At 33.5% G+C, this 27622-nt stretch overlaps 1 protein-coding gene across 5 annotated transcripts in view; it reads left to right on the top strand.

Annotated features, from left to right (window-relative positions):
- Window positions 1–27622, top strand: part of Trpgamma (Transient receptor potential cation channel gamma) — a 1754629-nt gene that overhangs the window by 1630131 nt on the left and 96876 nt on the right. For all 5 annotated transcript variants that reach the window (XM_081752586.1, XM_081752588.1, XM_081752585.1 and 2 more), the window contains 4 exons: window positions 10290–10445; window positions 13877–14016; window positions 23237–23352; window positions 26274–26407. In XM_081752586.1, coding sequence (XP_081608712.1) covers window positions 10290–10445; window positions 13877–14016; window positions 23237–23352; window positions 26274–26407 — 546 coding nt within the window. The remainder of the gene's footprint in view (window positions 1–10289; window positions 10446–13876; window positions 14017–23236; window positions 23353–26273; window positions 26408–27622) is intronic.

The following is a 27622-nucleotide window of genomic DNA, read 5'->3' as shown; positions in this document are numbered from 1 at the left end:
TACGTCTCACGGTTATGCCGGTTAGGCTAAAGGAGGTGATGATGAGAGATGAGTGAAATGAAGAAAGTGGGAGGAAACGGGGGAATCCCGAGAAAACCCACGAGCACGGTGTTTGTCCACCACAAAGTCCACACGGCGCGAGCTGGGATCGAACCATGGACCCCAAGCACCGGAGGTGATCGCTCTGCCACTGAGCCACCGCGCCCCCAGTGTGGCAAACTTGGATAAGTGGTAGATAATACCAAATGCATTTTTTTTCTTAATTTTCTTCTTTTTTCTTTTTCTTTCTTGTCTTTTTTCTTATGTTTCTTTCTCGGATTAATTCTACATCCGAGTACCTTATTGTAGGTCCACAAACCTTCGAAGTTGCCAGCTTGCAATAGGTTTTGTCATTCAGATTAAAGCAAAACGCCTGAAATATCCATCAACCCGCTATACATAGCTGCTTTACTGGTTGCCTTTTACAAGGGTGTCAACCTTAACGTCCTATTGACAATATTAAACTAACAGGGTCAAAACGACGACTAAAATGTGGAATAGAAAAATAAAGACAAGTTTTTTCTTTTTTTTTCTAATTTGAATGAAAGCTGGTAAAATTTGGAATCGACCACCGAAAACGGCACGTTTCTAGCACTTGTGGTTTTCGACATTTCATTGTCGAAAGTATTGATCATAAACATATAAACTTTTCTTGACTACAATCATATAAACTTCATTTTAATATATAGATGGATTTATACTAGCTTTCGACATGTTCATTACAGCTGAGAAATATTAACTTAGAAAGCACAATGAAATAGATTGGTAACGATTTTTGACATTAACTACAGCTCAGAAAAATGAACATAGAAAATACTACGAAATGGGTTGGAAATTGTTTTTGACTTGTTTATTACAACTGAGAATTAAATACATAGAAAATATTGTGGAAAAGGATTGACAACAGTTTTTGTATGAAATGATCTGGAAATAGTTTCAGACATACTATTGCAGCTGTGAGCTGAAATTGGCGCAGGAGCTCATGTGGTTCGGATTCCACGTTAATCAGTAGGTCCACATCTCATATAGCCTTGCTGCTGCAAAGGGACGTTAAACTCAAACTCAACTCAATGAATTGTTAATAATTTTCGTATGTTGCTTAAGTTGAGAAACGTATTTAATACATATAATACACTATGAAATGGATTAGTAATATTTTTTGACTTGCTAATTACAGCTGAGAAACACAGATTGTGTAAGTAATAGCACAGTTGAACTGAAATGTATTGGTAATAACGTTGATGTGTTATTTACAGCTGAGAAATATTTACATAGAGCATACTATAAAATGAATTGGTAATAGTTTTTGACATATTACTTACAGTTGAGAACATAAACTTAGAAAGTACTCTTGAATGGATTGGTAAAAAAGGGTGTTCCAGTGTCCTGGAAACACAGGGAAATCAGTATGTCCTCTCAATTTATCAAGGCTTTAAATTGTGTCAAATATTGTCCCCTCAATTTACAAACGCTTTAAATTGTGCCAAGTATTGTCCTCTCAATTTATCAAGGTTTGAAATTGTGTCAATATTGTACCCTCAATTTATCAAGACATTAAGTTGTGACAAGGTATCAATACTTTAGGTTGTGTCAAATATTGTACCCTCAATTTATCAAGACATTAAGTTGTGACAAGGTATCAATACTTTAGGTTGTGTCAAATATTGTACCCTCAATTTATCAAGACATTAAGTTGTGACAAGGTATCAATACTTTAGGTTGTGTCAAATATTGTACCCTCAATTTATCAAGACATTAAGTTGTGACAAGGTATCAATACTTTAGGTTGTGTCAAATATTGTTCCCTCAATTTATCAATACTTTAGATTGTGCAAATATTGTTCTCTCAATTTATCAATACTTTAGGTTGTGTCAAATATTGTTCTCTCAATTTATCAATACTTTAGGTTGTGTTAAATATTGTTCTCTCAGTTTATCAATACTTTAGGTTGTGTCAAATACTGTTCAATCAATTTATCAATACTTTAGGTTGTGTCAAATATTGTTCTCTCAATTTATCAATATTTTAGGTTTTGTCAAAAATTGTTCCCTCAATTTATCAAGGCTTTAGGTTTTGTCAAATATTGTTCCCTCAATTTATCAAGGCTTTAGGTTTTGTCAAATATTGTTCTCTCAATTCATCAATACTTTAGGTTTTGTCAAATATTGTACCCTCAATTTATCAAGACATTAAGTTGTGACAAGGTATCAATACTTTATGTTGTGTCAAATATTGTTCTCTCAATTCATCAATACTTTATGTTGTGTCAAATATTGTTCCCTCAATTTATCAATACTTTATGTTGTGTCAAATATTGTTCTCTCAATTCATCAATACTTTAGGTTGTGTCAAATATTGTTCCCTCAATTTATCAATACTTTAGGTTGTGTCAAATATGGTTCCCTCAATTTATCAAGGCTTTTTAAGTTGTGTCAAATATTGTATTCTCGTTTAACCAGTGAAGAATGGAATGGGCCCACCATAACATTTACAAAAGAATTTAAAATAATTTAAGATGCTGCCGCTGCTTCACCATCTGAACAAAAAATACATATTTCCCTGAGATGAAGTATATAGTTTGGGTCTTACTTCAGTAAAACTCCAACTGGTTTTCCTATAAATAATGAATGAAATACTTTATAGTTTTATCCTCTGGGTGAGGGCAACTTCATATTTTTTAAAGAGGTTCTATAAGATTAAATAAATGTTTAAGTTTATACCTTCAATCAGTAATCGATATAAACTTACTTTTACTCTAACGCCATCTGTTCTGCAATTCTGTAAAATATAACCCTGTAGACTGTAGATCGTCGCTGTTCATCTAGGTTTTCTACGATGAAGCTAACAGCAGTGTATAATTCACCATATACTGCAAAATTCCTTCCATCTACCGGGAACTCGAGAAAAAAGAAGTTGAAATTTTTCGAATAGTCATTCTACATAGTTCCTGCATGTCAATTACATGAAAAGTACTGTATAGTGTCTACTATTGCTTTTATAACAGACCAACTCCCAGAATTTGTGTAGAAGACTAATAATGCTAATGCAGGATTTAGGTTGAAATGTAAGAGAATTGAAAGGGCTAAGTGTTTTCTCATCCTTCTCTTCCCCTTCCTCCGTGCTTTAGAAGGTGGTTTCCTGCATCAAAGAGCTTAAAGAGAATGAAAGCGCGAGTGAATGGAGGAAGCATCTGGTGGGAATTTTCCAAATAACCCGCAGGATTCAGCTGTTTACTGCACCAGGCAAGCGTGACGCCCCTCGTTCATTGTCCCATTTCCTTCATCCAAGGCTCCTTAATTGCAAGCCCTAATGAGTCGACGTAATAATTAATGTTTAAGAATTCGATAACGGGCGGGAACTACTAGCATCATAGTCCTAGGATTTCTTCTGTTGATGAGTTTCCAAATCTGTAGACATTTTATTAAAAAAAAAATAAGAAGAGGATTTGATTTATTATGGTTCTTCATTTAAAATAATAAAAGATTTCTTCTAAATGGTTAATGCACATGACCCTGGGTTCGATTCGTGGTCATAGAACAAAATTCTCAACGTAAACCCTGCATCGTGAGGCGATTGAATAGCTACTAAAGATTTGATGAAGTTTTCGCTTCTTCGTTTGACTTTTAAAACTGTAAAATAAAATGAAATCTTTAAATTTTACGTCCCACAGCTATGCCGGCTAGGCTAAAGGAGACTGTGATGATGAAAAGTGAATGAAATAGTGGAATGAATAAAATGGGAGGAAACAGGAGAACCCCCAGAAAATTCACGTACACGGTGTTTGTCCACTGTTCATGACTTATGTATATGCCACCATTCCCAGGTAGTACAGATGTTGCTCCAACGTTTGCCCAACAGTTTTTCAACAAATTCACCGTTTCATAACTTTGGCTTAACAATTTTTCAATAAGTTCACCGTTTCTCAACGGTGGCCCAACATTTTTTCAATGAATTCACCCTTTCCTAACGTTGGTCCAACAATTTTTCAATGAATTCACCGTTTCCTAACGCTGGCACAACAATTTTTCAATGAATTTGACATTATCCAACGTTGGCCCAACAGTTTTTCAACAAATTCACCATTCCCGAAGGTTTTTCCAACAAGTTTTCAACAAACTCACTGTTTCCCAATGTTGGCCCAATAATTTTTCAACAAATTCACCATTCACTGTTCCCCAATATTGGGCCAACAATCTGTGCTGCTCAGGTTGTACGACGAATTAGAGCTATTTTACAGGCTAATTGTGGTCAGCGTTTCTTTAGATTTTGTTTATTAGATAGCAAACTGCCAAACAAATTTAAATTTGCAAGGCAATTTATAAGTTTTGTATAGCATAATTAGTATTACTTATTTACTAGTATTTATTTACTTCACTATTTACGTAGACACGAAATAATAAAAAATACACATTTCTCCTGTATTGCTAAAAAATTTTAATGAATTGCAAAGTCTAAAATGGGTCAATTCCTCTACAATTAAATTAATTTAATTAAAACTTTAATGAAAATTAGTTTTAATTTTTTGGGAGGGGAAGATGTTCTCTTTTTAAAAAAATTAACAAACAAAATAAAACAAATCGTACTTAAAAGCTGTCTTCAAGGAAGTTACTTTTTTAATAATAATTTCATGGGTGCCTAAATGAAAAAAGCGCAATCAATTTCTAATTATTCAATTCTTATAAATCAAGTAATGTATTTGAAAGCGTCCCCATGCTTTTTCTTTTAGGTACGCATAAATATATATTTAAAGCAGTTTTTATGAAGATAAAATTATTTTTAACTTTTTAGTAGATTTGTTTAATTTTGTTATATATATATATATATATATATATATATATATATATATATATATATATATATATATTTAAAAAAAAACATGTTTCTAATTTTTAAATTTTATTTTATTTTTAATTTTAGTATGATTTGTTTTATTGTATTGGTAACATTTTTTAAAGAAAGTGTATTTTTAAAAAAATGTTATCCTATTTTATTTTTTATTTATTATTTCTCAAATGTATTATTATATTTTAAAAAGTGAAAATGTTCCTGAATGTTCCCCTGTGTACTAGATAATATAGCTTGACTTAAGAGTAAATCTGGTTGCATACGAAAAAGCTTATTTAGATCTTTAAAATCAAACAAGAGAACTAACTTACATATAAAGTAACAGTGGAGTATTGAAATGAAATGAAATCTTTGTTTTACGTCCCACATTTATACCGGCTAGGCTAAAGGAGACGGTGATGACGAGAAATGAATGATGAAATGGTGGAATCAAGAAAGTGGGAGGAAACGGGAGAACCCTGAGAAAACCCATGCACACAGTGTTTGTCCAACACAAAGCTCACTTGGCGCGAGCTGAGATCGAACATAGAACCACATGCACCAAAGGTGAACGGTCTACCACTGAGCCACCGCGGCCCCAGTAAGAGTGGAATGGTTGTATTGTCACCCAACTGTCACTGTGCAAAATTTTATCATTGCATGGCGTCGAGAATTGAGTTAAATTAAGGTTGCGAGATTTAATGGCACAGTTGAAATATTGTAAGTTAAACTAAAGCATTAAAAAGTACGAAGTTAATGACTTTTGTCATTTAACAAATTTACCTAAGCTAATGGCTGGTTTTAATCTGTCCACATGAAATTTCTATTAAGTTCTAAATCCATAACAGCGTTAAGAATCTAGGAATTAAAATTATGTAGTCCGCCAAGTGAACCTTCATTACGACACTAGAAGAGAAAATGTTATTTTTTGTTTCGTCTCGTCATCTCGTGGACAACACTATCACCAATCATCCATTAAGAACAAACCTGGTAAAGGAAAATAATACTCCACTACAATGGTATGAAGTAATCTTCCTGGAAATAAATACAAATTGCTGAGAATATTTATTATTATTATTATTATTATTATTATTATTATTATTATTATTATTATTATTATTATTATTATTATTATTATTATTATTATTATTATTATTATTATTATTATTATTATTGATGTTTTGATAATTTAATCTTGTACCTGAAATCGCAAAAGGATTCAGCCCAACGAGCAGCAAGGAGAAAAGGTGTGAAGTATGCAGATTTCACGAAGAGGGCTTCAAGTAACAAGATTGGGAACCATTGATCTAAGGAGTCGAACAGAGTTCTAGGCGGCAACGGCGCCGATTTCTCTGTAAATTTGGGGGCCCATTCATAAAAAATACATACAACAATACATATAACAATAAAAAATACATATAAAATTACATATTCATAAAAACACATGGGGTCCACATGAGCTTTGGGGGGCCGGGCCCCCTTGGCACCCCAGGATCGGCGCCCTTGCTAGGCGGTCTCATTTCCCTGGACCCCCTCTAGTTACGCCTATGCAGGCACGTAACCAGGATTTCGTAAAGAAGGGGGGGAGTTCGTGACATGAAATACTGTGGTCATCACACCAGGGGTTCGATCATTATAAACTATTTTACTGGAACATATATTGGTTCGTTTAGCCAGGATTTCGTAATGCGGGGGGGGGGCGTGACATGAAATACTGAAGGCCCAGGAGCTCGATCAAAGAATCTACTTTCTGGCAACATATATTGGTTTAATTAGGACTATAAAATGAGGGTATGTTAGTAAGTATTTTAATAACAAACAGAACTTTCATTCCACATAATCTTTTTGTTTTCATTATTCCATCAACTAATGTCTTTTCCAAATGACAGGTTAAAGGAGCAGTAGAAAACTGTTTCTGAAATAGCATGTTTGATACTGCAGAGAAGCGATGATGAAAAATTATGATTAAAAATATTCACGCTGTTACACAACGGCCCTATGCTTTCGAAAGCTTGAAATTTCCCTAACTTGTAGCAGAAATTCAGAGAATTCCGTAACTTTTGTATAAATTTCCAATTCCCTGACTTTTCCAGGATATCTCGCTCATTCGCCACTATGTAGTACAAGTAATACAAATCTCTTCATTAGAAAGAGTAATGAAAACCTTGTAGCTTTTTTTATTTTTAACGCTGATTCTTCTTTTTCTCGTTTCATTTTGTTTCATCCTTTCTTAATTTTTTTCATTTCTGGTATCGAAGGGGGGATTCGGACTCCCCGGACCCCCCCCCTGGCTATATGCCTGGCCTATGCTCGAGGCTGCTTGGATCCAAGAACTGGGGTCGAGAGTAAAGACGGAACAGAAAAAGAAAAATTGAAGAACAATAAAGACAGAAAACAAACTTATCAAAGACAATACCTTAAGTAACCAAGAAGTTACCCTTTGTTTTAGATTTGAATTATTTCCTTCCATCCAAGATTTGAATTATCTGATATTGTAACCAAAATATACGTTTCCCTTATTGTGAAACGTTATAAACATAAATGGGCTGCGTTACGAAACATCCATCTTGGTAATAATACGCTCATCATTGTGTATTGAACCACTTAATGGTATTTCTCATTCATTACACGTGAGCACTTAAGATTCTGTAATGTTTTCTCCCATTAATAGCATTGGAATCATAACCATTTTCCTTGAAACAACAGCAGTTCGTTTCGTGTTTCTATTGTTTTTCGCGATGAGGGTCTTCTGGGAAGTGTAGAAGAACGCAATGCATAACCGCGTCTTGACATTTTTGCTTTTTGCTGTCCTCGCTTCGTTCCCACTCCCCTTTAGCAACATGATATTACATAACACAGTCTCCGAGGAGTCCTTTAGAAAATGTATCCTTGAATTTCTCTGCTGCACCACTCTTCCCAGCAAAAGATCATTTGCCGCGAGCACAGATTACAACGGAGAAGTCCAGATTACGGGGAAACGCTTATATTGTGTCTCAAGGGAGAACGAATTCCTTCGAGCTAAAAGACATACATTCTTCCAGCACTGTTGCCAAGTCCTAAAGCTGAAAATATTCCAATTTTGCTTCAAAATTATCAATTTTCCTGGTTTCAAAATGTTATCATGCACCAGTGGTGTCGCAAGAGCTTTTTAGAAAGGATATAAGTATCCATAACAAACTTGAAACCCGCATCAACCAACCGCAAGAATATATTTATTTAACTAAGTAATATACACAAATAATGGAAAATTATTTCTAATTAAAATATGAAAGAGTAAACCTTTTGTACGATTGAATAAGTTCATATGCTATTACACAGAACAACGGAACGTTCTTTGGACATTCCACAGGTCCCATACCTGTCCCGGCTCATTCAAGTTCGCACTAGAAACTTTAAGAATAATGAAAATTATACGGGATTTCCGTTGCCTTTCAATTAAATGTTCCTATCATAGGACAATATTTGGATGATTTGGATGTGCATAGGGTTGCCACCTGTCCTGAATTAGGCAGGATATCCTGAATACTAAGAAAATTTTCTGCGTCTCGAATTAAACCTGGCATCGACCCATGGCATTTCGTATTGTCTGAAAACAAAAACTTAACAATTACCAATTTTTACGTCTATATGTATTTCAATTGAAAAATGCAATAATAAGCTTTCTATAATGCAATAACAAGCGATGTGAGACTGAACAGTTTCCGTGAATGTATAATGTTCTGTATTCACAACATACAAAAGTTTATAACCCTCTTTGTCAAAAAATTGTAGCAGTTGTTCTTATGTAATTATCTCAAATAAAGTTTTTTTTTTCTGCTCGAGGCCAAAAGTGCAGCGCGTATCAGCACATGCTATAGCACTTGGCTGCGAACTAAGTTTGATTCTATAAGTAATAACGAAATAGTGTTTAGTGATCCTCTTTTTCTTAATCTAATAACATTTTTAAATATTTATCCTTTGAATTGGGAATGAACTGAAATGTATAAATACTTTTAATATTGCTGTAATATTTTATTTTATTTTATTTTTGCAATCAATTTGAATGAAAATCGAACTTCTTATTTTCGCCTCGCTGCTAGGCGAAAGAGCCGCCCACCTATTGTCAACAAGTACTGCATCTAACACGTGCGCGCCGACTACGCAAGCTCCGGGGCTTTAGCACCCACACAAATAATATTGAGGGTGCGCCGCACCCACAAGATTTTTAGTTTGATAGGAACAATATAAAATAAATATTTCTCACTTACCATTATCAAAAACTAATAAGCAATTAAAACATTGAGATGGAAGTTAAAATTTCTAACCTCTAAAACATAAATGTTTGTTTCAAATATGTTTGTGCAAAGGCAACCAAACAACACACTTAAGTTAGTCACTTTGTAATTTATGTTCACAACAAAATTCTTGCACAGTTCTTTCTGCAATACCATTAAAATTATTTGCTTCTATGAAGATTTTTTTTTTTTATTTTAAATGGTATGAATGTGCTATTTTCTTTTAGTAACAAGATAATATCATTACCTCTTGCAATCCTTGTGCATCATGTAAGTGGTTTAAAATACACAATGTTACAATTACATATGTTGAGAATTTTCATTACAGTAACTTAACCTTGAACCCGGGTTTGAACCTGTTTCTCTTGCGTTTAAGTCAGCTGTGTTGCTGACTCTACTAGGGCAACCCCAACTTATCCTTATAGTATCGCTATATTTTATTTTATCATAGCACAGACCTTTATAACAGTGTTCATAAAAGATTTTAACTAAAAGGAAATCAATCAAAAACAGTATCGTGACTCCCCTGAAAACATAACACGTTCCGCCATTGATATGCACCCACATAAATTTTGGAAAGTCAGGGCCGTTAATTTAACATGTGGAAATATGACGAAATCTGCATCCCCAAAATCTAAACGACCATACGCAGTGTGAAATGCGGGTGTTTCCGAATGATTTAAGTATTTTGCTATCTTTTCGATTGCGATATCTACAATACATGCAAAATTATATTGATTTCGAATATAATTTCAGTGCAGGGATTGTACAGTGTATGAATTAACTGCCAATAAATTTTTAATAAAAGAATGTTAATTAATTACTAACTTTGATTTTTAGTTGAAAAAAGGCATTTTATGTTTTCCAGCTATAACGTTATCTCTTGCTTATCATAACCGGGTTCCTCCGTAGACCAACTAGACAGCAGTTACCGATAATGTACAGCGCTATCGGCCTCGAGTGGAAAAAGAGCACACCATAGAATCAAAGATATAGATTCATCCATTTTCTGCATTAATATATCGTTCACACAAATGAAAACTTTGAAAAATCTCTTTTGTTTCTTGTTTCTAATATTCAAGTACTGTATGGTACCATTTCCTTTACTATTTCAAAATGCTTAATCTTGTTTTCTCTGTTTTATTTTGCAGTCCTTCTCATCTTAGCATCTCAGAGGATAGAATCAGTAATCTTTGATTGGTTTGGTGGCGAATTTGCACAACGTACAGACCAACCAGCAGATGTTTCTACGAAACGAGGAGCTCCACCGTCGATAATAGAATGTTTTATTTTAGCCTGGGTGTGTGGTGAGTACTTTCTTTTTATCTTCAAATTATTCATGCTCCAGTATCCTATTAGTACACAATCAAGTTAATAGGTGTCACAACATGCGCTATCTGCCTGCCCGATGCCAATAGATGCCGCTAGTGTGGAAGCAATTTCCAGATTTAAAACTATTGTGACGATTTAAATGCAACTTTAAAACTATATCTCAATTTAATTACTTCAAAATAGCCATATTTAAATTTGAGCAATAAAGTTTGTATATCTTTCTACAGTTACATATCGTGGCGATTCTGTTGCAACTTAAACTATATTGTATCAATTTAATTATTTGCTTCGAATAATAATGTTAGTCATTATAAACGTGGTTTGTTACTTACAGAACTTTTAATTCAGCATAGTTTTATCTTATAGTGTGCAGAGGGCCAAAGATTTGGGCGCAACAACTAGTTTGAGTAAGATGGAGTTAATACAGTTCCGTGTAGGTCAAGTTCAGGCACACTGCTCGAAACAATTGTTGAAAAACATACTTCTTTCACTACAGTGCCCGAGAATTATCCTGGCAGTGACGTAGACTTCGCTCTTGCTCAAATGCCATCCCACTGGTTATAGCAGACGCCTCGTTCAATTCAACGTCCAATCCCAGGAAAGAGAAAATGCGCGAACACAAATACCAACTTAAAAGCACGCTCCGTTCTCTACAACAGGAAAGCGAAAGGAAATGAACCGAAATGGGAGATTCGTTTTTGATAAATATACTTGTCCTCTTTGTATAACGATAACTGGAGTTCGAGGAGACATAAATGCTACATTTTTTTTTTTTTTTTTTTTTGCTTTTATATTTATATAACTTTCATGAAGAATATGGTTTATTTTATATTTGAATTTTATATTATAAGTATGTGGAAAATAATTTTAAATGATAGCCATTTATGTTTAGTCTGTTCTAACAACAGTCAGATTTCAACATGCTACAAACTTTCGTTCTATTGAAGATAGACACAAATATGCAGTGGACGAAATGGGAAGTTAAGTCCAAAGTTTATTTTAAAGAAACCCCCATGTCTTTACCTATCACGGCCCTTGAGTTGAGTGATATGTGAACGTGTTTTCTGGCCGCGGAAACAGAGCGTGGGGGTTAGTGAATGTAGCTTCGAAAAATATAACATTTACCAATAGGACATAAGAACAGCACTTCCAGGAAAAACAAACAAATTAAAAAACAAAAGCGAAATGAAATGAACTGAAAAGCGCGTGTTTTCTTTGTGTAGGGCTGTACAGTCTGTGTTGACTGGTAAAAGTTGTCAATCCTTTGTTTTATTCTCGTTCTCGAAATTTTGTGTATAAGAATGGGTGATAGTACCTTAAAGAAAGGCAAGCCGTTGCATTGTGATGCAGGAGACATTGTTTTTAATGTTTACAACTTTTCTTGTAGCAAACAATAATAAATCTCACAGTGTTCATGAAACCTCCCGAGCAACATGTTTCAGTGAGAGATCCGTGTGACGAATTGCAAAAGAGAAGGAGTAAAGTCTGGACAACCCGTCGTAACACCCTGTAAAGCAAGGCCAAATACACAGAAAAGACAAACAAATTTAGATTCTTTCGATGAAGTAGTAGTTCGTAGAACAATTCACAATCTCTATGCTAAAGGCATTGTCGCCACCTTAAATAAATTATTGTGCGAACTTAAAAAAAGCGGTTCTGAGTGGGCATTATAACATATACTGCACAAGTTGGGATTTAGTTTTTTTTAAAAATCTATTGGAAATAGAAAACCGCTTTTTGAAAGGAAATATATTGTCTTTTGACGACATAAATATAGGGTCTAATCTTATTTTTTTCTTTCTTTGTCGTAACAATGCACATATATATGCTAGTTTTATTCAAATACATTGTTATCTAAATTCTCTCTAGTTCGCTACCAGCATTATTTTAAACTGTAGTTACGAACGTGACGTGCGAAGCGTTCAGTGTGCCATCTAAGCACTATTTGTGAATAGCGTAAGTTGGTAGCCTTGCAACTGAAAGGGTTACACGTCACTGCCAAGATAGTTCTCGACGACTGTAATTTCCTTCTTATTGTACTCCCAAACAGTTGTACTGGGCAATATGACAATGCCTCACTTAGCATAGATGAAATTTAAGGAGGGTGCCAGAAGTAATTGTTGAAAGAATATAATTCTTCCGTGATTTTGGTATAAATATAGCGTCCGGACTTGTCATAAAAATACTACGGCATTTATTCCGAAGTTGGTCGTCCGCCTAGATTTCAGTCAAAAGAGCCATAAGTCCTACGAAAATGTAAAATAATAATAATAATAATAAATTTTTATTTTATCAAAGCTCAATACTCAATTCACACAGTAATGCCGAGTGAGCGATAGCGACTGAAGGCGGGTTAGTAGCCACGTTGGTTATGTGGCTTACCGTTACGTTGAAAAGTATAACTTTCTTCGCGTTCCTTTGCAGTTATTTGCTTACCACACTTTCTGCAATTTATTGTTAGATTTATTAAGCCATGACTTTCGAATACTTTCCAAAGATGTTCCATTGTTTCACAAATTCTTACTATTAACTCACATCCAGAGCATAGTGTATGTATACCTGCAGCCATGTTTATAATACAAATATTCATTACTTTCCCACAATCCAACCATGCGATAACCTTGCGCCAAGTAGTTCCCTCCGCTTGCCAAATAGTTCCATGTTTAGAACTACTTATATAAAAATAATAAATATAACTTTCGCTCTCCTTTTATGTTATCAAATACACAAACGAGCGAATTGTTCATTTCTTCCCGACAAATTTTCAAAATGTTGCTAGAAACGAACGACCAACTTTAGAACAACGCAAAATTAAAGTGCAAAAGAAAAGCTAACCTGTACTAAGTTGCCTCGAAAAACAACGAATGCCATCTAACCAAGACAGGGCAGGGCGAATATGTTGAATCTGCGCAGGGTTGCCACCGAAGGGAGTGATAGTGGGTACGTGTGTAAGCAAAAGTCATGGCAACACGTGGGTTTTCACAGTGATACGAGCTCTGTAGCACTTGTAATGATTTCACACTAGTAACGTTACACTTGTAAACATAGAATACAGCTCTTGTGTTCATGTAAAAGTATAGCTTATACGAGTGTCCTTCATTTTTAGGGAAAACTCTAACGAAGGACAAAGACTTCGCAGCAAGTCTCTTTCTTTTATTTTTTTAATAGCTGATTTCCCTTTATAACTCCACCAACGGCATAAATGTTTCGAGCTCTGGACGGGGCTAGCTTGATTCATGTTGGAAGCTTTGAATTCCATAATAAACCGTAGGTCCAGTTCTCATAAATCTTTGTGTTGAAAACCTACTGTACAATAAACCATATTTAATGTATACTCGTATGATAGATATGCATCGTCTTCGTTATTCACCTTCAATGCATAAATATAGATGTTTCTTGTTTTCAGGTTTGATCTGGAGTGAAGTTAAGCAATTGTGGGATGTTGGTTTAGAAGAGTACGCAAACGATATGTGGAATGTCATAGATTTCGTTACCAATTCACTTTATGTTGCTACAGTAGCCCTTCGTGTCGTCGCTTATTATCAGGTAAAACAGAAATTGGTTTAAGTATAGGCTAGTAACTTTAATCGGAATTGTTATTTAAACGACATCAGTCCAGTGTATAATATTGTCTTTAACATTGTATGACGCAAAAGGACGGTTACCAGATATTGTGCTGAAATTATGTGAAGTATTGTTATCCTAGATTAGAACTTAGTATTCCAATAGCGTCATTAGTCCTCGTGACTGAGTTGAAAGGCCCATCAATCTGTTTTCTCCTAGACTGACCAATAATAAATTTCCGAAGAGTGGCCGATATTCTAAATGTCCTTTTTTATTTGTTCGAAAGAGGAGTTTATGTGCAGCATGAAGAAAATCTGATTTTGTAGCAAGAAAGGAATTTGTAAAACCAGGAAGAATTATTTTTCGCACTCGAAGGAATCAGGAAAAGATTATACAATATCTTACTCAATCAGAAATGTTAATAACATGGAAGAACAAATGGTATTATGGTAAGCAAGTTCTTAACCAGTTGAAAATATTAACATGGAAGAACAATGGAGTTATGGTAAGCAAGTTCTTGACCAATCAGAAATGTTAACAACGTGGAAGAACAATGGAGTTATGATAAGCAAGTTCTTGACCAATCAAAAATGTTAACAACATGGAAGAACAATGGAGTTATGGTAAGTAAGTTCTTGACCAATCAAAAATGTTAACAACATGGAAGAACAATGGAGTTATGATAAGCAAGTTCTTGACCAATCAGAAATGTTAACAACATGGAAGAACAATGAAGTTATGGTAAGTAAGTTCTTGACCAATCAGAAATGTTAACAACATGGAAGAACAATGGAGTTATGATGGTAAGCAAGTTCTTGAACTCGGCACGTAGCTTGTATCATTTATTTGAGCATCCATTGTTAAAATAGGAGCCGCGGTGGCTCAGTGGTAGAGCGTTCATCTCTGGTGTATGGGGTTCCGGGTTCAAACCCTGCTCTCGCCAAGTAAACTTTGTGGTGAACAAACACCGTGTGCGCGGGTTTTCTAAGGGTTCCCCCTTTCCCTCCCACTTTCTTCATTCCACCATTTTCATTCATTTCTCATCATCACCGTCTCCTTTAGCTTAGCCGGCATAAGTGTGGGCTAACTCAACTCAAAAATTGTTTGAGTTTCTGGCAAAACTCAAAAATTTCATTCTCCATTGTTAAAATATGGCGAAATGCTTCTCTGGAACATTTCGTATTTGGAGATACACAGCATTCCTTCCACGATAATTTGGATAGTGGTAAAACAGAAACTCTCACAAAATACTTTTACTGGATACTCTGCCTAGTATGAATGAGCCTTATGTATGAAACAAGAATAATTGTGAGTTGAAGATAACATTTTTGTTATCTAGTTCGTTTTTAGTAAGTATTTAATTTTCAACATTATTGTTGTTAATATTATTTTGGAGATATAGTAACTGACTCATTTAAAATAGAGTCTGACTAAACATTCTCCGCACTTCTTTTATGACTTTTTGATTATTTTACAGTTAACATTACACAGAGTGATGTGCAACCCTGATCGCAATTTCTCACTGAGTCATGATTCCTTACAAAGTCAAGGTTGCTTGTTGTTCTTAGAAGTAATTCAAAACATAATGAAATATACTAGAGTATTTATATCTTTCTCTGTTGATTGTGAAAAATAATATAGTAAAATAAATAATTTTACTATAAAAATAAAATAAAATAATTTTCTGTTTTCAAAGTCTTCACAAGTATCATTAATAAATGTAAGTAATTTTGATTACGTTTACATGTTATCATTAACTTGTGTATCACCGGTTCTATTTGTCGTGCTTTTCACTATGTTACACAAATATTTTAGCGCAGATCATTGTGAACGCAGTTATGGCTTATCACTGTTCGATACTCACTGTTTCTTTTAACATTGGCACTACTCACTGCTCCCTGTTTTACTACATTGTGATCGTTGCTTTGCTTCGTTAACTTCTCACGGAATACATTTTGACTTTAGTGGTTCTTATTTCGATGTCATTTCGATTGTATCATCTGAAATATTGAATGTCTTGTGATGAATGACTTGTTAAAAGTCTTTCCGTTTCTTGTCATTTTAAAACCACTTAGGAGCACAAGTTGAGTGGTTGCTAGTTTCAATTATATTGTTAAATGTTCCATAATTCAGTCAGTTCTTATTTTTTTCTGTGGATAACATTATTCATTGCTTATTTGTACATTATTATTTTTTTAGGCTTATTTCTATAATTCACGATATTTGGAACAAAATACTTAAATATTCATTATTTAAGCGTACATGATTTGAATTAAAATATTTTAATAGTAGGATGCATCTGGGTAAAGGTGACGGTGAGATAAAATTGTGTGACCATTATTCATTCACTTAAAATCATCTGGGAATCAACTATCCTTTTACACGAGGAACTTACTTTCTAAATTCCGCCGCCTGATTCTTTACCCGCTGCAGAAATATTATCCTATGTGTGAGTGAGGATTAAATAAATATATATTATTTACTAGTGGCCAACAGTGTATTTTTTGTTGCCCATTTTCCAAACGAACACTACATGGTAAGATAAACAATCTTTACGTAAAATATAAGGAATATATTATATTAACTCTGCACTGTGTCATTTTATGTTATATTCAACTAAGCTTTAATATATATATATATATATATATATATATATATATATATATATATATATATATATATATATATATATATATATATATATATATATATGGCAGGGATGCAAATAAGCAACAACATTCTACTCGCCCAAGAAAAAAGCTATTAGCCCACATCCCACAATAGAAATCATTTACTTACCTTCGGTATGATATTAAATACTCGCCCCGGGTGAGTGGGCGAGTGGTTATTTGCATCCCTGATATAGGATGTTTAAAAAGTCCCCTGACATATGGTAACTCTGTTACTATCAAAGTTACAATAAAATGTAAGAGGGAAAAGTCTCCAAATATAATGTTTTCAATCTAAGGTGAAGGAATTTCTTAAATCGGACGAGCCATTTGGGTTGTACACTCTTCATGCGTCCAATGTTAAATGAAAATGCAACGTTGCCATTTACCTGGGGCTGGGGGAGGGAAGCACGTTAGCGCGTTAGTATAACAGACAGTACCATCATTTACTTATCTTATGGATCCAGGTAAATGGCAACATTTCATTTTAATTTAACAATGCACGCATAAAGAGTGTAGAGCCCAAACGGCTCGTCCGATTTTAGAAATTCCTTCACTTTATATTGAAAACGCCCAGAATGATCTCTGTTCAGTCACGGAGAACAATATTGCTAGAGTTTATGAGTCGATACGTGAAAGCATGCGTATTACACTCGTGTTCGACTCAAACAATTTTCACCATATTGCACTGCCATCCGATGGTGAATTTCGATTGATTGCAACCCTATCAACCTTTCAGGTAACATAAATCTAATGACACTCCACTGCTTTACGTTGGTGCAAACTTGCAAAGGTGCCGCCATGTTGTTTCACTGATTCCCAGCATCCTGTTCGCGACGCAGACGTGCCAGGCCCATCTGATAATATTTAAAACGTGTTATACTAAATACATTAAACGTAATCTTTAAATACGTCTTACTTTCTCATAGTAGGTGTCCTACTAAACTTTATTATGAGCAATCTAAATTATCAAACTTAGTACAAACATTCCAGGATGGTTTGAAGTGTAGTTAAACTTATATATAAGTTACACTTACGCGTAACAGTGGCATAGCTGAAAAGAAGCCAAGATCGGAACTCATTTTGACCTCACACCATGTAATGTTATTCGGAATAGTTTGTAAGTGGTTTTAAGGTTTAAGAGAAAAGTAGCTAACAGAACTATAATTACCCAGATTGGAACTTCGTCTTCCAACAGCGTCGTCGGGCTTTATGATTGACCTCAATTACCCAAGAAATCGTTTTCTCTCTGACTGACCAATAATAAATACTAAAGAATGACCGAGATTTATTGTCTTTGATTGCCCTTGATCTAGATTGAAGCGAATTTGCTTCTGAATAAGAAAGGAATTTCTAAAGAAGAAAAATGATATTTTTCTTGTTCGAAGGAATGAAACAAACCAGGTACAAGTTCTTACTCAAAACCAGGGGTATTCATAAGTAAGAACAATGAACTTCGTTGACAAATTCATCAGTGACTTGTACAAGGGATATATTTGAACAATGAATATTAAGATTTGCCGAAATATTTTACTGGGACATTTCATATTTGGGAAATGCACAATATTATAAATGTTTAGTTCCTTACATTTAGAGTAAAGAAATTTATTTATTAAACTTGTGAAGTTAATTTCTTAGTACCAAATAGAATGAAATAATCTAATATACAGTACATGGTGTCCAAAAAAAAAAGTTTGTAGATACTTGATGGTGATAGCAGGTAAAAATAGCTATATAATTTTGATTAGGTAAAATAAGCTAAATTTAGGGATAACATATTATGTCAGTGTAACACTCTAATATCCATAGCGGTTGGCTCCCAAACATATTTAGTCTAGTAACAATAATTTAAAAAAAAAGTTTGTTATAATAAAATAATGTTGTTTGTTTATTTATTAAGAGATGAACGCTTCTAGTGGGTAGTGTTTTCTCTAGGTCTGGAACTCGTGTGCCAACGTGCTAATTAAATTTAAGAAAGTTTTATAAATACAGTGCAATATACAGTACATATGAATGTTCTCCTTTAAGGGTCTTCACTACAGCGAAATTAAACTACCGCTAATTTTAGAGTTTTTCTGTAATATCTTCAAACCAAATAAAAAATATTCGAAAAGCACGAACATAGTGAACTAGACAATACGATTTTACATGTGATACCGTTGTCACAATTCATCTATCTGCTTTCGATTTGCAACTGTAGATAAATTTAGCATTTTTTGCGGGTTCTGTAAATAGCGGTATACCAAAAACAGATAGCTGAATTGTGATGAAGGTATCACGAATTACGCTAGCAGACAATAAGAAATAGCTTCAACTTCTTCTAGTGCCAGTGTAATACAACGACTTATCAAAATGATAGTCGTAAACCTGGTTCGTTTGCTGAGATAAAAAATCCGAAGTGGTAGAATTTCTTTGACATTAAAACATTAGCTTCGATATTTAAATACCATTAATCTCACCTTTGTAATAAAACTGACAACGTCTATAAACGGTGTTAAACTGGTTTATTATTTGATATAACTTATAATATCCTTTTCTTAAAACTGTTAAGTACACAAACTCACTGACTAGGTAACCATAAAACATGTCCATATCAACAACTATCCCATAATAATCTTACATATATTAAAAACATTCTTCTTTTGTTAATATGAAATGAACATTCTACTAAGTATAGTGCATATGTATGAGTACTTTCTGCCCAAGGTACAGGTAAATATTACACAAACCAAAGTATTTTGTTGTATAAAATGTCGCTCGACAAAGGGACTGAATATAAAAGTCATGAGTAGGCTTGGCTTTTATCTTCAAGAACCACTGGTCCGTTTACATTAGTGTTCTTTACATTGCTTATGTCCCTCATATTTTAATCGCACCTTGTATATCTATTCATTATATTTCACATATACATATATATATATACATTCATAACAATTCTTTCATTTCATCAATATTTATCTTTAATTACATTAATTATATTTATTTCATTATTATCCACTATATTATTAATATATCTTCTTATTAAAAATATCGTCGCTTATTTAATTAATCGTCGAAGGTTGCGATTTCAAAAAATGTAAAGGACAAACGTGGGTTACAAATAGTATTAATCTTTACGGGCGCATTAAATAACAAATAAGTCAGATGTTGCATTTAAAGATATACATAGTAGCACTAAGATGTTATAATAAAGAAGAATATTGTTCAAGTTAGTCGTTGAATAATTAGTTTTATAGAATAGAGCTTCTTTTTAACATAATCTTTGACAATTAAGTTTTCAACACAAATCAATCAAATATAAATAATTTTTGCTTTTAATTAATTATAAATCGAACTATAATTCCTCATATTGCTTGTATAGCGAAGTTATAAGGATTGTTTTCATTATTGATATTTACACATAAACTCAAAAATAAAAATTTACAAGAATCTATAACTAACATGAATTTAACCTAATTTCAGTAACGGTAATCAGGTTACGTTCGTACTTGCATACGGTTCTAATAGAGTACAATGTATTGCGCTATCATGATTAGGTTCTACATTGTGTTGTACATGTCCCTCATCGTGATTCCGATTTTGATATGGAGTGCCATCTCTTGATCTCCAATTACGTCTATTCACGTAGTTCGCTGCATTTCTGGAATTTCGCTCAGTACTTCGATTATTTTTATATCTATTGCGGTTGAGTGATCTGACATCATAATTACCATGATTAGTTAGGTTAGGCGGAGTCCCTACATAACCTTGTCTATTTTGTTCATTCGGATTGCTAGAGTATACTCGGCTTAGGTTAGGTTCTGTATTATTCACACTCCGAATATTTAAATTCCGAACAGGCACCAAATGATCTGAATTATTCTTATTTTTACCCATTCCTGATTGTGGATTCATGGCATGGTATTGAGTTTCGTAGCATTGGACAAGCATCAATAAATGGCTGAAACTCATACACTGTGTGGAAAATAAGATCTGTTGCAATTTAAATGGAAGCAAATTTCGAATCGATGCTATTATTCTCGATTCCGATTGCAAAGGATTAACGACCTTTAATTCGTTGTAGACATTTACAACAAATTCTACAAGAGATTTGTGCAATCGAGGATTGAAGTGTTGATTTCTAAGGGTGGCATCTCTATTTGCCAGCAAAAAGTCATTTTCATTACACTTACCAATGAATTTGTTCATAACTCGAATTTCACTCATCTTAACACTAGACTTTACCTTCTTTTTCTCATTCCTTGTTCTTGTTGAGTGATAGTTCCTATCCATGACATGCTGTGTCGTCACACCATCTATGTTTCGCTCATCAATACTCTTCGGACAACTTTCTTCATATTGCTTGTTAGCTTCGTCATACCTCAATTCTATCTTCTGTTCCATGGTCTTGTTAGATTCGTTGGACTTCTGTTCCATGGTCTGGTTAGATTTGTTGAACATCTGTTCCATGGTCTTGTTAAATTCGTTGAACTTCCGTTCCATGGTCTGTTTTAATTCTTCTGTTTACTTCTTAGCTTCGTCAAACTTCTGCTCTATGGTCTGCTTTATCTCGGTAGTCATCTGCATTATTTGTCGCTGTACAGCTAACAAGAGTCGATCCTCTGATGACAAACCTGGTGTTACACTAGTTTCACCTTGGTCACTAGTATTTGATTCCTGCTGCATTGTTTCGTTGTCCATTTTTCTTATGATTACTTTACCACTTCGCAATATGGTTAAGTTCGTATTTATTAACTGTAGTATAAAAGTAAATTCAACCTTACTCTTCTTCTTCGGGAACTGAATTTACAAAGTCCCGGGTGAGGTAAACCAAATTTTTACAACGACTTATCAAAATGATAGTCGTAAACCTGGTTCGTTTGCTGAGATAAAAAATCCGAAGTGGTAGAATTTCTTTGACATTAAAACATTAGCTTCGATATTTAAATACCATTAATCTCACCTTTGTAATAAAACTGACAACGTCTATAAACGGTGTTAAACTGGTTTATTATTTGATATAACTTATAATATCCTTTTCTTAAAACTGTTAAGTACACAAACTCACTGACTAGGTAACCATAAAACATGTCCATATCAACAACTATCCCATAATAATCTTACATATATTAAAAACATTCTTCTTTTGTTAATATGAAATGAACATTCTACTAAGTATAGTGCATATGTATGAGTACTTTCTGCCCAAGGTACAGGTAAATATTACACAAACCAAAGTATTTTGTTGTAGTAACTAGAAAACTTGGTCACTCTGTAGTACCGACATTTTTTCAATATAGATTTCCCTTTGAACACCACGTATTTTAGCTTTAGAACTTCTTGTATAAAAATAAAAGACAAATTCTGATTAAAGCAAATACTATCTAATAAATAATATTGTTACAGTTTCGGCAAAGTATAAAAATTAAAGACAAATTCTGATTAAAGTAAATACTATCTAATAAATAATATTGTTACAGTTTCGGCAAAGTATAAAAATTAAAGACAAATTCTGATTAAAGCAAATACTATCTAATAAATAATATTGTTACGGTTTCGGCAAAGTATAAAAATTAAAGACAAATTCTGATTAAAGCAAATACTATCTAATAAATAATATTGTTACAGTTTCGGCAAAGTATAAAAATTAAAGACAAATTCTGATTAAAGCAAATACTATCTAGTAAATAATATTGTTACAGTTTCGGCAAAGTATAAAAATTAAAGATAAATTCTGATTAAAGTAAATACTATCTAATAAATAATATTGTTACAGTTTCGGCAAAGTATAAAAATTAAAGACAAATTCTGATTAAAGTAAATACTATCTAATAAATAATATTGTTACAGTTTCGGCAAAGTATAAAAATTAAAGACAAATTCTGATTAAAGCAAATACTATCTAATAAATAATATTGTTACAGTTTCGGTAAAGTATAAAAATTAAAGACAAATTCTGATTAAAGCAAATACCATCTAATAAATAATATTGTTACAGTTTCGGCAAAGTATAAAAATTAAAGACAAATTCTGATTAAAGCATACACTATCTAGTAAATAATATTGTTACAGTTTCGGCAAAGTATAAAAATTAAAGATAAATTCTGATTAAAGTAAATACTATCTAATAAATAATATTGTTACAGTTTCGGCAAAGTATCTTTGCCGAAACTGTAACAATATTATTTATGAAATAGTGATGCTTTGGTCAGAATTTGTCTTAGATTTCTCTTAAATTTCTTTCTTATGAACACCTCTTTTCTCACATACCATATTTTAATCTCGATTTTTTTTAAATGTGCCTCCCTTGGAAATTTTTCGCTCTGGGCTCGAGCCCTGCAGTCCCTTCGTAAATACGGCCTCAATACTAGTATTTTAAATCATTTGTGTAGTTATTAGTTTAAAAGATACAAAGCAGAACAATATTTTTTTAAAGCCACCAGGTAAAATTAATATAGTATACCAGTATGTAATTTTCTTTTCTATACTGTTATTATTTCCTATATTCAGGAACTATTTCAATGTATTTTGATAACAATATTTCAAATTCTCAGGTTCAGAAGGAACTGGCCGACAAAACTCGTTCATCTGATCTTCCAAGAGAAGAGTGGGATACATGGGACCCTATGCTGATAGCTGAAGGATTATTTTCAGCAGCAAATATTTTCAGGTAGTACTTGATGTAATTAATGTATAGGTTACGGAATGTGGTAGATTCATCACGTATGCAGCTCAATAATGTCGATTCACAGTTTGTTTCATCTTATTGGATGATTTGGACCAGTGTCTAGCATCTTATTGCTAAGTCTGATATAATTTATTGTCACTTAGCATCTGGAGTCTTGGCTTTAGTATCATTGCCAAATTTAGCGTAATTTCATTTCTCTCTCTCTCTCTCTCTCTCTGGAAAACAGGGAAAATAACGAAAACCTTGACTGTTCAACCATTATCGGCTGTCATTCTTATTGGATGATGCTGGTAATAACTTCATTGGAATTGGATTACCTGAGTTCTTGGACATGTACCGTTAAACAATATGCTTCAGCATTGAGTTGGAAATAGCATGTCTTGTATATATTGCTTATAATGTTATTCTTTCATAAAATACGCGAGGGCTGATCAATAAAGAAGATCATAAATGAATAAAACATAATTACCTGTACTCTTCGTCCAATTTTTTTTTTTTTTTTAATAGTCCACATTACTTGCAATGCACTTGTTCCAACGTTTTCCCAGTCATCAAAGACGTGCTGGAAGCCATTTTTGGACAGATTCTTCAAAATCGCCTCCGCAGCTTTCACCATTGCCCCTGAAGATGCGAAACACCGTCCTCGGAGGTGTTCCTTCAAAGTTGGAAAAAAGAAAGAAATCACAAGGTGCTAAATCAGGGCTACATGGAGGATGGGATACACACGGAACGTTGATCTTTGCAAGATAGTCAACAGAATTTCTGTACTGTTCTTCGCATGTCACTCCTATGTTATCTTATACGAAACTGAAGTCACGTATGCTTGAATGGCTGTCAAAGTCACATTCTTGACGTCATGGCCTTCAAATTTGCTCGATCTATTCTTCACTTCTCCCACTACACAGATGTGTTTCGTTTTCTGTGCCTTACTGTTGTATTCACCTCATAAACACTGATGATCAGTCTTTATTAATTAGCCAATGTATAATTCAACCTTCTTTCCCACCTCCTTTCCTATACAGAGAACTAATTATTTTGCTGAAGACGATGATGTCCGCTTCAAAGTAAGTTTAGGTAAATTAAACTCCTTTGAAACGGAGTGTTGTGTATTTGTGGTTATTCGCGAGTGTATGGTTTTCACATGAATTTGATGCGATGGTATGGTAATGGTATGTTTAGTATGGTTTAAATAATTTGCCGAATATTTTATTGTCGTCCGCGGCTGCTTCATGTTACTTCTTTGGTACATGAATACAGTGGAACACTTCATCAAAATAACGAAGATGAGAGGGAAATGTCCTTAAAGTTAGTCAGGGAAGATCACTTGGAAAATCTAACATAATTCAGGAAAGTTTAACACAATTTAGACCATTGTTTGATATTATCGTGACACTCTAGTGTAGCAAACTTGATTTAGAGTTCGCTCTTTATAAACATGGACTGTTTTTACTAACACAAATCCAAAATATGATCTTAATTATGTAGATAAGATTTTAAATAAAGACTTGATTCATTAATGAAACGAGAAAACAATCAAATCTTTACACACCAGATCCTCTGTAGGTGCAAATTCAATAACACACAAAGAGTAAGAAAGTGAGTGGAGTTGGACTTGAACCTGGGATCTTCGGCATACCGTGCCGTTTCGTTAACCAATACTCCACCCAACCCACTTCACAGAACAGCCACACATTCCTAAAGTCGGTGCTCTTCACTCAGATCACATGGCTTGTACCACAGCCTAGTTGCTGTGCTTGGACAATTCAGTGTCCATATATAGAAAACACCCTTGTGATAGTTGTAATATCACATGTTTGTAAAAGGAGGAAACAACAGAATTTTTACACACCATATCCCCTGTAGATACAAATCCTGTAGGAGTTCAGGAATAAGAGAGTGTGTGGCTGTTGTGAGAAGTGGACTGGGTGGCGTAGTGGTTAATACATCGGCACGGTATGCCAGAGTTCTCGGGTTCGAATCCCAGTCCAGTCTTTCACTTTGTCTGTTGATTGTTGATTGATAAGACTTGATTTGTTCATTTCACAAAACACACAAAACTTAAAATAGAACATAGTGTTTCAATTGTTTCCATGTACAAAAAATAACATGAAGCAGCCGTAGACGATAATGAAATAATCTGCAGATTATACGAACTATGCTGTACACACCATATATTCAATACATGTCATACCATCGTTTCATGTTGATTACATATAAACATGGCACGTTCAGTGCACAGGGAAATGATGTCCAATTTTTGGTCATTTTTTTGCCAAATTTCATCTTTAAGATCTCTGTCTAAAGCTCCTTTCAGAGCCTGAAAGATTCAAAGTCCAGAAATTGTAAATAACTTTTATCATGTAAAAAATAATGTTAACTTTTCTAGGTTTTTAAGCGTACCTTATTTTCTTGTTAATTTGCTAATGTTAATTTTTAAATTTCGATTCTCCTTTTCCATGCGGGCCACGGTAACTCAGTCTTAAAACTTTCACCTCTGGTGCTAGAAATCCCAGGTTCGATTCCAAGCTATTGAGTTTGTGGTATATAGCATCGTGTCAGTGTGTTTTTTCGATGTTCTCCCGTTTCCTAGCATTATCATTTCAACATTTCCTTTAGTTTAAAGTGCATAATCATGAGACGTTAAATTAAAGATTTCATTGTATCTATCTGTTTACACGGCATTCCAATATGGCGCCCATATGGATGTTTCAGAGCCAATGTTATTTATTTTCTTTTTACTTACTTCCTCTCTATTTGATAAATTATTTAGCGAAAGTACTGGTACTTTTTTTTTTTTTTTTTGTAAGATCATGTTTCACTATTCGCTGGTCAATAATATATTACGATATTATGTATGTATGTATGTGTTTTTATCATTCTAAACTGTTGACTTGTCTTTACAGTTCATTGAAATTGGTGTATATATTTTCTGTAAATCCGTACCTGGGACCTCTACAAGTATCGCTTAGCCGAATGGTGATGGATATTATGAAGTTCTTCTTCCTCTATGTTTTAGTACTGTTCGCTTTTTCTTGCGGTGAGTATGTTGAGAAATTTATATTTAATACCTTTGTGTATTTTACTAGTGATTCCATCATCGATTTTTTCTTCCTTTCTTTTTCCAATAGGATTATTTTTTTTAAAAAAATCTAATAAATTATCCATCTAGTAGAGAATTGTGAGAGATTTTTTGTCCGAAAAAATACTTCACAAAGTTTTTTTTTCTTTTAATATTCAGTTTTCTTACTATTTCTTTCAAATAAAACATTTTGATTAAAAATTAGCAGTTTGATATGGTATTTACTTATTTGTTTCTTGTTTTTTTTATTATTATCGAATATATTAAAAACACTACTCTATTTATAAGAGTTAGAGCAATCCTGATGGTATCATATATAAATTTCGAAATGAATAGGAGAAACAAGATCTTCTACTAAATTTATTCCAACACTAATTACAATGTATAGAATTCTATAACCCCAGAACTTCTGAGAATTCGAAATCTATTCATTTATAGGATGTACTTAAGGTAATTAAACTTAATTCTGAACACACCTTTAGAGCAGCTTTTGAAGACTCACTGATTGTGATAGAAACGTTTTTATGTAAGATTTAGATGGTTAGAGATATAAGTTATGTGAATAGTTATTCTTTCTTTTTTTTAATATATTCAAAACATTATGAACTCCTATCGATTTGTAAAAGATTGAGTTTTGTTTATGCATCCCGAAAGAAAAACAGAGAAATCAGATTGATATCAATTAGCTCATTTTGATTTCCGTGTTTCTATGTTCTCAAGAACACATTTTTACGTATCAACGTGGATCCCATAATTATCTTTATTAGCAAGAAACATGAAGATCTCAGCTCCCATCTTCGAATTTCCTATATTTTACTTGAGTGATTTTTTTTTAAGTGGGAACCATAAAATGTGATACCATTTTGTATAATATGTGCTTTCAGAAAGACTTCAATGTAATTACGTACGTTTAATCTATCTTTATTCATAACGAAATTATAGTCACTGTTTGTTTCTGGTACAAAGCAACGTTAGTTCTAGGTACTTTTTATCACAAGCATGCTACAATAGCCTCCGAAATCTTTGTGTTCTGTACCCTCTCCTACATGACACCAGCTCGCTTCCAAGGAAGTTAGAATCGAATAATTTTATGCATTACTTTTATTATGAGAGTCCAACTGAGTTTTCATGACGAAGGTAAATCAACATACAACAGTTATATGGCTATTAACA

Source organism: Thermobia domestica, chromosome 3, assembly GCF_964235325.1.
Source record: "Thermobia domestica chromosome 3, izTheDome1.hap1.1, whole genome shotgun sequence".
Classification (NCBI taxonomy): domain Eukaryota; kingdom Metazoa; phylum Arthropoda; class Insecta; order Zygentoma; family Lepismatidae; genus Thermobia; species Thermobia domestica.
Note: the sequence above shows the minus strand (reverse complement) of the source record. Positions and strands in the feature narration are given on the sequence as shown.